The sequence below is a fragment of the Salvelinus fontinalis genome, chromosome 10 (assembly GCF_029448725.1).
Source record: "Salvelinus fontinalis isolate EN_2023a chromosome 10, ASM2944872v1, whole genome shotgun sequence".
Classification (NCBI taxonomy): domain Eukaryota; kingdom Metazoa; phylum Chordata; class Actinopteri; order Salmoniformes; family Salmonidae; genus Salvelinus; species Salvelinus fontinalis.
Genome location: NC_074674.1, coordinates 31,173,718 through 31,186,037, shown reverse-complemented (window position 1 = coordinate 31,186,037; position 12,320 = coordinate 31,173,718). Strand labels below are relative to the sequence as shown.

At 39.2% G+C, this 12,320-nt stretch overlaps 1 protein-coding gene across 1 annotated transcript; it reads left to right on the top strand.

Annotated features, from left to right (window-relative positions):
* The first annotated feature begins 9,343 nt into the window (after window positions 1–9,343).
* si:dkey-112a7.4 (uncharacterized) lies at window positions 9,344–11,766 on the top strand. Its single transcript, XM_055936529.1, has 2 exons — window positions 9,344–10,204; window positions 10,873–11,766. The coding sequence occupies exons 1-2, from the start codon at window positions 9,877–9,879 to the stop codon at window positions 10,953–10,955; spliced, it is 411 nt and encodes a 136-aa protein (XP_055792504.1). The 5' UTR covers window positions 9,344–9,876; the 3' UTR covers window positions 10,956–11,766.
* The last annotated feature ends 554 nt before the right edge of the window (window positions 11,767–12,320 follow it).

Below are 12,320 nucleotides of genomic sequence, written 5' to 3'. Positions count from 1 at the left end.
ACACCATTAGTTTAGTTTTGTCAGTATTGAGGATAAGCTTCAATTGACACAAGGTATGTTGAACAGTATAAAAAGCATTTTGCAAGTTCTGGAAAGCTTTTGTAAGAGACGAGTCACAACAGTAAATAACAGTATCATCAGCATAAAAATGAAGTTGTGCATTTTGGAAATTTTTGTCTAAATCATTTAAATAAATAGTGAATAAGAGAGGACCAAGTACATAGTTTTGGGGCACACCATTAAGGACAGACAATTTAAACTTCTTGTCAATATGGGGGCGCTGTTTCCACTTTGGAAAAAATCGTGCCCAAATTAAACTGCCTCGTACTCTATTCTAGATTGTACAATATGCATATTATTATTACTATTGGATAGAAAACACTCTCAAGTTTCTAAAACTGTTTGAATTATATCTGTGAGTAAAACAGAACTCATTTTGCAGCAAACTTCCAGACAGGAAGTGAAAAATCTGAAAACGATGCTCTGTTCCAGGGCCTGCCTATTGAATTGCCTTATATTTATGGATATGCATGTACTGCATACGCCTTCCACTAGATGTCAACAGGCAGTAGAAGGTGGAATGGGGTGTCTAGCTTGATCGGAGGTCGAACAAGAGCTCTTGGAATGACGTGTCCAGAATTTCCTTTCTCTACCTAGGCGCGGGAAGCACCTCCATATTGTCTTATGATAAGCGTTCGGTATACACAGCTAATATCTCCGGCTTTGTTTTTATTTGATACATATTAGAAAAACATCATAAAGTAGGTTTTTGCAACCGAGTTTCATCAGTTTATTCAACGTTTAATGGGACTTTTGGAGTTTTCCGTTCTCTGCGTCGAGAGAAATTGGGAACGTCATCAACATTGGCTAGCCTTGTGGAGCGAATTAGACAGGAGAGAAGGACATTCTAAAACCAAACAACGATTTATTCTGGACCTAGGACTCCTTGTACAAGATTCTGATGGAAGCTCAGCAAAAGTAAGAACAATTTATGATGTTATTTCGTATTTCTGTGGAAAATGTTTAGTCCTATTATCCGCCCTTTTTGCGGGCGCTGTCTCGCTATAACGTAAGCTGTTTGTTATGGTAAAGTTATTTTTAAAAATCTAACACAGCGGTTTCATTAAGAACTAGTGTATCTTTCATTTGCTGTCCAACATGTATTTTTTAGTAAAGTTTATGATGAGTTCTTTGGTCAGATTAGGTGAGTGTCCAAAATAGCTCCAGACAATTTGGTGAATCGATGCTACATATTCACAATGTATAACCACGGTTTGCAGCTCTAAATATGCAAATTTTCGAACAAAACATAAGTGTATTGTATAACCTGATGTTATAAGACTGTCATCTGATGAAGTTGGTCAAGGTTAGTGATTAATTTTATATCTTTTGCTGTTTTTTGCGATCGCTACCTTTTGCTGCTAATAAATGCATTTGTGTGTTTGGCTATTGTGGTAAGCTAATATAATGCTATATTGTGTTTTCGCTGTAAAACACTTAAAAAATCGGAAATATTGGCTGGATTCATGTTTACCTTTCATTTGCTGTACACCATGTATTTTTCATAAATGTTTTATGATGAGTATTTAGGTATTTCACGTTGCTCTCTGTAATTATTCTGGCTGCTTTGGTGATATTTTGATGGTAGCTGCAATGTAAAACTATGATTTATACCTCAAATATGCACATTTTCGAACAAAACATAAATTTATTGTATAACATGTTATAAGACTGTCATCTGATGAAGTTGTTTCTTGGTTAGTGACTAATTATATCTCTATTTGGTCGGTTTTGTGATAGCTACCTATGCGGTAGAAAAATGGTGAAAATATGCGGTTGAGTCTTTTGCTATTGTGGTTAGCTAATAGAAATACATATTGTGTTTTCGCTGTAAAACATTTTACAAATCGGAAATGATGGCTGGATTCACAAGATGTTTATCTTTCATTTGCTGTATTGGACTTGTGATTTCATGAAAATTATATTATATGATATCCCTGTCGCGTTAGGTTAGGCTATGCTAGTCAGCTTTTTTGATGAGGAGGATCCCGGATCCGGGAGAGAGAAGCGGTAGAGATTTTTAACAGACATAAGCCCATCAAATTGAGTGCACTGAGTTCTATGAGACAGATAGTTAGCAAACCATGCAACTGCATGCCCCGAAAGACCTACACTCAACAATCTCTGCCTTAGTATAGCATGATCAACTGTATCAAAAGCCTTAGAGAGATCAATAAAAAGTGAGACACAGTGCTGTTTTTTGTCAAGGGCTTCAGTGATATCATTTAAAACCTTCATGGCCGCTGTAATTGTGCTCTGCTTCTTCCTGAAGCCCGATTGGTACATTGATAAAATAAAGTTAGTAAATAATAACTATTTTAGCTGTTCACTTACAAGGGTTTCAAGTATTTTCACCAGGGATGACAGCTTTGAGATGTCAGGAGGAAGGGGACAAAATTCACCCAACTTATTGTGGGAAGCTTGTGGAAGGCTACCCGAAACGTTTGACCCAAGTTAAACAATTTAAAGGCAATGCTACCGAATACCAATTGAGTGTATGTAAACTTCTGACCCACTGGGAAAGTGAATAATTCTCCCTACTATTATTCTGACATTTCATAAAGTTGTGATCCTAACTGACCTAAGGGAATTTTTTATAGGATTAATGTCAGGAATTGTGAAAAACTGAGTTTCAATGTATTTGACTAAGGTGTATGTAAACTTCCGACTTCAACTGTACATGCCAGTTTACGTACGCTCTGGATCTGAATGGACCAGGACAACTGCACCATCGCCAACATGATAAATGTCCACAGGGGCAACGTCCTAAACAGCAGTCTGCATGCGTTTCAACGCAAAAACTTTAATGCAGGGGCTAAGAGGGATGTTACCTTTGTGGATGTTGAGTCCAAGGTGGAGGGGGCAGTTGACCAATGGTACAATAATATGATATTACAGGCTCCTCATGAGGGACATCGGCCATCTTCGAGGATCCGGAAGGAGTGAAACGATTGTCCCTTGATGTCCATGGTAAGCCTTCTCTTTTCTTTTTGCCCATATTAAGCTTTGATTTTCATGTAAAATACAGAATTTAAGCCAAAACAATGAGTGAAGAGGCTTTTTAATTTGTTGAAGCACCTTTGGCGGTGATTACAGCCTCAAGTCTTCTTAGGTATGATGCTACATTTGTATTTATTTAATACATTTTAGAATAAGGCTGTAACATAACAAAGTCTATATACAGTGTGTGCAAATGAGGTAGGATAAGGGAGGTAAGGCAATAAATAGGCCATAATAGCGAAATAATTACAATATAGCAATTAAACACGGGAGTGATAGATGTGCAGAAGATGTGCAGAAGATACTGGGGTGCAAAGGAGCTAAATAAATAACAGTATGGGGATGAGGTAGTTGGATAGGCTATTTACAGATGGGCTATGTACAGGTGCAGTAATATGTGAGCTGCTCTGACAGCTGGTGCTTAAAGTTAGTGAGGGATATATGAGTCTCCAGCTTCAGTGATTTTTGCAGGTTGTTCCCGTCATTCGCAGCAGAGAACTGGAAGGAAAGGCGATCAAAGGAGGAATTGGCTTTGGGGGTGACCAGTGAAATTCCTGCTGGAGCGCATGCTACGGGTGGGTGCTGCTATGGTGACCAGTGAGCTGAGATAAGGCAGGGCTTTACCTAGCAAAGACTTATAGATGACCTGGAGCCAGTGGGTTTGGCAATGAATATGAAGCGAGGGTCAGCTAAAGAGAGCATACAGGTCGCAGTGGTGGGTAGTATAGGGGACTTTGGTGACAAAACGGATGGCACTGTGATAGACTGCATCCAATTTGCTGAGTAGGGTGTTGGAGGCTATTTTGTAAATGACATCGCCGAAGTCAAGAATCGGTAGGATAGTCAGTTTTACGAGGGTATGTTTGGCAACATGAGTGAAGGATGATTTGTTGCGAAATAGGAAGCTGATTCTAGATTTAATTTTGGATTGGAGATGCTTAATGTGAGTCTGGAAGGAGAGTTTACAGTCTAACCAGACACCTAGGTATTTGTAATTGTCCACATATTCTAAGTCAGAACCGTGCAGAGTAGTGATGGTGGACGGGCGGGCAGGTGCAGCCAGCAATCGGTTGAAGAACATGCATTTAGTTTTACTTGCTTTTAAGAGCAGTTGGAGGCCACAGAAGGAGAGTTGTATGGCATAGAAGCTCGTCTGGAGGTTAGTTAACACAGTGTCCAAAGAAGGGCCAGAAGTATACAGAATGGTGTCGTCTGCGTAGAGGTGTATCAGAGAATCACCAGCAGCAAGAGCGACATCATTGATGTATACAGAGAAAAGAGTCGGCTTGAGAATTGAACCCTGTGGCACCCCCATAGACTGCCAGAGGTCCGGACAAGAGGCAACTTTTTTTCTACGACTACAAATCACTTTCTATGAGTGAGAACTTTTTGTCTTCATGGGCGGCATTTTACTTAAGGCCCTTGCAATATATCGATTTACAAATACAAATCAAAAGGTGTTTGTTTGTGGATAGTGAATTGCATTTGTGGATAGCGATTTACATTCGTGGAATGTGATTTACATTTGTGGATTGGTGATTTACATTTGTGGATTGGTACTTATCTGTACAGATCATGATACACAAATACAAAATGCATGCTGTGAGTTCACAATACATTTGGCATGATATTGATCCCATAGATACGTCTTCCAATCCATTGCATTAGGTGACAGCTCCACTTCGGGGAACTGCACCTTTGTAGTGACTTATCAAATTCCAAATGCATTGATCTAAGAACTAGATCCATTAGTCCAAGGCTCTCCAACCCTGTTCTTGGAGAGCTACCCTCCTGTAGGTTTTCAACCTCAGTTGTAACTAACCTGATTAATTTATTAACCAGGTAATTATTCAAATCAGGTGCGCTAGATTAGGGTTGGAGTGAAGCTCTACAGGAACATGGTTGGAGAGCTCTGCACTAGTCTTCAACCACATTATTCGAGCTGTCACAATGTGTCAACAATGTTATGTTGCTAATTGTAATAGGCTGCTATTAATCACAATTATATAAACAAACAGAATTCAGTATTCTTCACGCTGTTGATTTGTACAATTTGAGACATAGCAATATAGTAAGACAGAATATGAAATGTAACAGATACAGATGATGTGCATGTGGGGGTTTCAAAATTATACAATTACTACAGATGGCTAGTTCTATCCATGCTTTACCTGAACGTGATTATCTGCTATTATAGCTAGCTAGTTGATGTTGTTCTAGCAAGCTCACCCAAAGCAGGCGTTTCTCCTCCTCGCTGGTCTACAGACAACATGATCCTGATGTTGTGGCCTCCCGGGTGGCGCAGTGGTCTAGGGCACTGCATCGCAGTGCTAGCTGCGCCACCAGAGTCTCTGGTTTTGCGCCCAGGCTGGGCTGGGTTCACGCCCAGGCTCTGTTGCAGCCGGCCGCAACCGGGAGGTCCGTGCGGCGACGCACAATTGGCATAGCGTCGTCCGGGTTAGGGAGGGTTTGGCCGGTAGGGATATCCTTGTCTCAGTATGTAAAATGTAAAAAATTTATAAAATGTATGCACTCTACTGTAAGTCGCTCTGGATAAGAGCGTCTGCTAAATGACTAAAATGTAAAATGTAAAAATGTGGCTGTAACATTTAACGGACAATATAACAACAACAAGCTAGATATATGAGACATTTTCAGAAAAAGCAGCTCATATACCAAGCCAATAAAATAAATTAGCAGGAAAAAAATAAGAAAAAAAGGAAGGGAAGCGCTGCTAAGGTACACAATAGTAGGTTTTGGTAGACAGGAGATGCTCTTTGGTAAAAGGAATATCATTGCATTGGTTCAACATTGACATCTTGTTAGCACATCTCGCCTGGGCACTGCAGCAGCCAGAAGAAGAAACTTAATTGAATCATCTTCCCCACCCCCTCTTGTCTTGATTGTGCAGGAAGCTAGCCTGTTCTCCTCAAAATATTTTTAACTAGCAAGCTAGATAACCTTAATAAATGTGTGCAGAGATTTCAGCTTGCATACTAGGAAAAGCCAACCAACTACACACGAAATATACACAGAACAAATAATTATTTTCTAGACAAACGTTAGTCTCAACCAAATGACAAGTACATAGCTAGACATATTGCTCTGATACACAACACAAGACGGCTATAGTGCTAGCTAGCTAGATAACCAGTCATGTAATGCCAATAGAAAATAAGCTAGCTAGCATCAGCTTTGTAGCAGTTATGCTATGTGGAAACCCTCCTTTAATCCTTCCCGTCATCTTCCTCACCAACGCCTTGTATTAGTTTCCAAATTCTGTGTATATCATTTAGCTAGCTAGCTATTAATTTTAACACATTTCCTTCCAGACCAGAACTCTGTAAAACGTGAAAGCGCGTTCAAGAATGACAACACTTCACCTGATTGGTCGGAAGAACAAGCCCTGACCACCAGAGCTTGTATGTTTCTGTGCTGCTTGCTTATAGCATTTTTTTACAACTGCAAAACTTTTGGCACAGGTTTGTCGCAAAATGAGTGCCAAAACTCTGAGCGCAAAGATTCGACATCGGCAAATGTAGTTTTGATTCACAGAAGATTCACCAGTCGCAAATGTATTAATTATTTATTTTTATTTTATTTATGTTTTATTTAACCTTTATTTAACTGAGTATTTAATTTAATGAGTTGTATTAATTCTCAAATGTAGTTGCATGCTTGCAAATGTTATTGAATTTATTCACATATCAATTTACCTGTTTGCAAGTGTTACATTTATTCTCAAAATAAGTTACGTTTGCAAATATTTTTTTGCAACTACAAAACACAATATACAGGTGCAACTCATATTTTACATGTGCAAATCATAATTCATATGTGCAAATCATACTTTACATGTATAATTAAGTCATTATTTTACCTCCATAACCTGGAGACACAGTCAGCAATGTTTCATCAATGTTCATACAAGCAGTCACTGGAAAGGCCCAACACAAGACAGAGAAGGGGGAAATGTTCACTAACAATTAAACCTTTGAATTACACAGTCCACCAGGTGTGGTTAGATGACAAAATATGTATCATAATATGCTTTAGCTGATTTAGGTAAACGTAAGCTTTTTTTTTATCCAAAAAAAGCTAACTCTAAATGTCCTTATTTTGATGCCGTAGCGCTGGCGCATGCACCCCCTCATTGACATTGTGATGGGTGGGATGATGCCAAATATGTCCAGCAGAGGGAGACAAAGACACTGTCTGCACTGCCTTGCATGTTTACAGGCATGGAAGGGACAACACCAGCATCCAAAACAGCCTGGTCAAAATGATTAAAGCACCAATCAATAATACAGACTTATAAACTATGAATCTTAATTGCACACACAAACACATTATCATACTAACATATACACACAAATCTGATCACACACACATACATAAAAATATGACACACACACACACACACACACACACACACACACACACACACACACACACACACACACACACACACACACACACACACACACACACACACACACACACACACACACACACACACACACACACACACACACACTAACAGTTTGCCATGTCATCAGTGCAGTCACAGATTCCAGAACTCCACCGGTCAGACTTCATGACAGCTTGATGATGAATTAATTCATGGTGACTTCTTATCTACAAAGACATAGAGAGGAATAGAACATACATCTTCATAGACTACGCTTTGGTTTGCCTTGAGAGATATTTCTTAAGCTGAGCTCATCATTAGTACAGAACAAACGGCAGTAATCAGACAATTCCCAATTCCCCAAAAGAGAACACATTCATTGGTCATTCCATCAAACTTCCACCCCAAAAATGATTTAAAATGTGAATTAGTCTTCTGTTATTACAGAGTGATTACAACAACCTTTTCCATCAGGAAAATATAATCAAAGTAGAATTAAACATAACCATAACTGATTAAAATACAACTTGGGTTAGAGAGTAAACTATGGAGCCAAATTAATGATCTGAAACACAATTATGATTCCTCTCCATTCAACCTTATCGAATCTCACAGTGCATTTATTCTTAAAATGTTTCTTGATAAAATATAATGAAAGTCAATAATACATGTCCATTGACAGTCTTAGTCTGAGCATCTCAAAAGGTGGGCACCTCTTACCTGTGAGAAACAGAGTTTTGAGACTGAACTGTTGATGAGAACAACAGAACAGACGTCTGGCAGGATTGCCTTATTGTCTTATTAAAAACTGGAGAGTGGAGGAATGTTTGTCATGAAGTTGTCTCATCATCAAAGACATATACGCTCCTGCTCCTAAAAACTGTCCCCAGCCTGTCAACCCTGCTCAATGTCAGGGTTAGGCCTTGTTTCTCAACTCTGAACACAGGGTCAAAAAGCGGGTGAGGCAATAACTTAATGTCAATCTAGTCACACTGATACTCCGAAACTTACATCACGTGGAAAATATTACTCAATTAATTGTACACAAGGGTGCACAAATCATGATAAAATTCTAAAGCCCTATAACTCTTGTGCACATAACACTATCAACAAGATATCACTGTCTCTCAACACCAAAACCCTTAGTTGCCCTCTTATGCAGCTCTCATTTCCAGGAACTGAGGATGGTCATGAAGAAAATTAATAATGAAGACATACTGTATGTGAGACTCAAACAGCACTATCCTACATTCACTCACTCTTCCACACTTAGGCTGTTATTGGAACAGGGGAGTGAATGGACAGACATATTGGACATTATTGTCTTGTTTTGTAATACAGACCCAGCCTGTCATGAACAACACCAAGTCCTTTTCACATTCTCTCACCATGAGAAGCAGGATGTAAAGCTAAATACCATGCAGGTTCTCAATAACACCTCACTCTGATAAGTTAGATGACCCATAGAACAGAAAGACCAATTTAACACGTCATTTAAATGAATCCTGACTGATGTCTGAAACATGTATTCACTGATCATGTCTGCCTGGTGTCTGTTCAATCTCCACTCACAAAGCTGGTGGCGGCACTTGTTAGCATACGTTTTTTTTATGCAGTGAACATGATCAGTTTTACAACCTCGGTGTAAGGTGTCCTATTAATACCGCATGATGATTATTATAGTCTGTTAGCCTATGGATGTTCATATCTACCTGTTAGTAATCGAACGTCATATAATATGAATATATGAATATAATAATATAATATGAATATGATATATTGTTTTGACATAATTCCCAGAACTGTGTGCATCATGACGCAATCAGATGCGTGTTTGGGAAATCCCGGATTGTAATAACGCATTTATCATTGACGGTCTAGCCTACTACACCTTTAAGACGTCGAAACTGTGCGAATTGGGAGTGGGCAAATGTTCGACTGTAAAATCACAACACTTGGCAATGGGAAAACTGTGAAGAGGACCTTCTGCGCTGACCACTAGTTATAGAAAAGGTTTGAAATAATGTGCACCAAAAGGCTATTTTGCCATAATAACTATGTCTGAAAAGTGATACGGAAACCATTAAATGCATGTGGGATGAGGTTTGCGCAATGGATGCACAAGGGTCTTGGTCTGCATACGTCAACACATTTTGTGACAGTTTCCAGGGCTGACATGTTTACGTTTTGATTTGCCTCTAGAATGTTGTATTTTAATCGTCTCTGACATTTGACATAAATGTATTGCCGATCAGCAGGGAAATTGTGCTGCTAAAGTGTGAAATATGTTTCCAGTTGATTTTCTTGAGTTTTGTTATCTACCACATTCTCCATTTTAACTCCGTCTTTAGCCAGCGACAACGATATTTATCTCATCGACACAAAAATATCTGCCGGTATACTGCATGTTGTACTGTTGTGGAAGCAAGGACAGGGAGAAGCAGCGCCCGGACGCTGCAGAGGTGTCGAGAATTCTAGAGACAGAGCCAGAGAAAAACCGAAAGAGCCAAGAAAGCGCACCTCAACCACTGGACATGTACGGAATAGCGGCAATGCCCGAGCTTCTACCACCCTCTGGCGTACTCCAGCCCAGCTCAGTAATCCCACGCGAGTCGGGTGAGGTGCCTGGTTTGTGGAATGGATTCAACAGGGGTGTGCTGAGTTTTGACTCCCCCCAGCGGAGACGTGTTCAACGGGCCCCGAAGTTAGGGCAAATAGGACGGTCGAAGAGAGGTGAGTGTCGGAGATGATGGGGCAAGCAAGCAAAAGACGAGGAACTAGAATTGCGCTGAAATAAACTGAATTGCACGTGACTATCTACCTGGTTTCAGAGAGCATTTCGTATTATTTTGTACATAAATCCGAGATACTCATTTAGTATGATATGTTACGTTTCGTATGGTATGTATTAATATGTGTATGTCCATCACTGATATGACATGGTACAAATTACAATTCCTATTATATGTTACGAATTTGCTAAATTGACAATTTGTTACGAATTTGCCAAGAGTGTGATATGTTACGAATTCTAGCTAACGTTAGGTGGTTCATGTTAGCTAGCTGGCTAACGTTAGCTAGGCTAGGGTTAAGTTTATGAGTTAGTTTATAGGGGAAGGGTTGGCTAAATGGTTAAGGTTAGAGGAAGAGTTAGCAAGCTTGCTAGGTAGTTGCAAATTAGCTAAAAAAGTAGTAAGTAGTTGAAAAGTGGCTAATTAGCTAAAATTGTCCATGAAGAGATTTGAAGTTGCAACCTTTGGGTTGCTAGACGTTTGTGTTCTACGACCACCTACTAATCATACCAAACGTAACATATCAGACTTGTAGAAGTTATGTAGAATGTTGTTCATTCATCTGTCAATATATTGATGTTCATAGTCTTTTCCCCCTTTCGTTTACAGTGGTTATAGAGGATGACGACTTGGATGATGTCATGAAACACAATGGCCTCCCCATATCAATCAATATCTCTCCTGTTGCCTGAACAACTCTGATAGTGTCCAGACCTCAAGAGGCTATTATGCTCATTCGTGAAATTCTGAAGTGTGTACCACTTGTTCTGGACAATGTCCAATTCAGGTGCTCATTGCAAAGTTTACAATAGTAGCATGCGCATCACATGTAGTTTAGCTCTTCCTGGACACAGGAAGGTCGGTGTCCCAAGGAAATAGAAGTTTAAAACAGTGCATCTTTGCTTCAGCTGCTGTTCTGGTGTTGAAGGGGGGACTTGAGGAGAGGGGAGCAATTAGGATAGATTTGGGTCCCGGACAGGCTGAAACATAAGCACACAAGAGAAGGCCCTACCCATCAAGACCTGCCCCTTCAAAATGAGTTGACCTGTTTGTTTATTGTTCAGTCTTTAGTGTCTAAATTTTAAACACTCCATCCAAGATGTTATTTTAATTTATGTGTCAATCCAACCCATATCTAATTGAGAAAACAGCTACTCATAGTGCTGGGAAGTTTTCACAATATTATTTATTTTAGATTATGTAAGCTTTTTCAGTGTTTCACATATGTTGACAACACTTATTTTAGTTTTTGACAGTTGACAACACTGTCTCGTTTTGGTGCAAACTAATTGTCTGTAAAATCTGTTGTAAAATGTGTTAGATACACTGAAGGCTTTAATTTGCTGTTGTAACATGTCATAATCATTGTCTTAGTATAACATATGTTGTACGGTATGTTACTTTTACCCCTGAGTTGCTAGACAAAAAGAGTTCCCACTGTGAACTATTTATGGAACTTCTATGTATCCCTGCATCAAGGTGTAATATACAAATTTTCTACAACCAGCTTCCTGTTATATTCTTCACCATAATGCCACATCTGTTAGAAAAGTCATGTGACATTCAGATAAGTAGCCTGATGTTAAACCCAGCTATGAAGCAGATCGCTACATGGAGGAGCAACTCACAAGGAATTTGGTGTAAGTCTCACCGAGCTGTGAGGAATACATTGTTTTGATGTAACCATTGTTCAGTTTGGCTCAGTCTCCTCTCTTTGTCAAGATTAATAGATGTAAAGTTATAAAATACTCCTCACTAGAGATATACAGGCAGGGTTTAGCTTAAATCAATTCACTACAAGTGTTTTTTTAAATGGCATGTATTATTGTAAATCCTCCTTGAATCTACTTGTTACAACAGTGTTTTCCAACCCTTTTCAGTTATCAAATTTTGTCACATGCACTGAATACAACAGGTGTAGACCTTACTGTGAAATGCTTACTTACAAGCCCTTAACCAACAATGCAGTTAAGAAAATAGAGTTAAGAAAATATTTAATAAGAACCAAATTATTGTACCAAGAGAATTTTGCTCTGCCCGGAGTACCCCTGACATAC

Bases quoted from the DNA above. Each gene is read 5' to 3' on its own strand.
- si:dkey-112a7.4 (XM_055936529.1), top strand. From the start codon at position 9,877: ATGTTGTACTGTTGTGGAAGCAAGGACAGGGAGAAGCAGCGCCCGGAC. The intron at 10,205-10,872 runs GTGAGTGTCGGA...TTTCGTTTACAG, and splicing joins AATAGGACGGTCGAAGAGAG to TGGTTATAGAGGATGACGAC.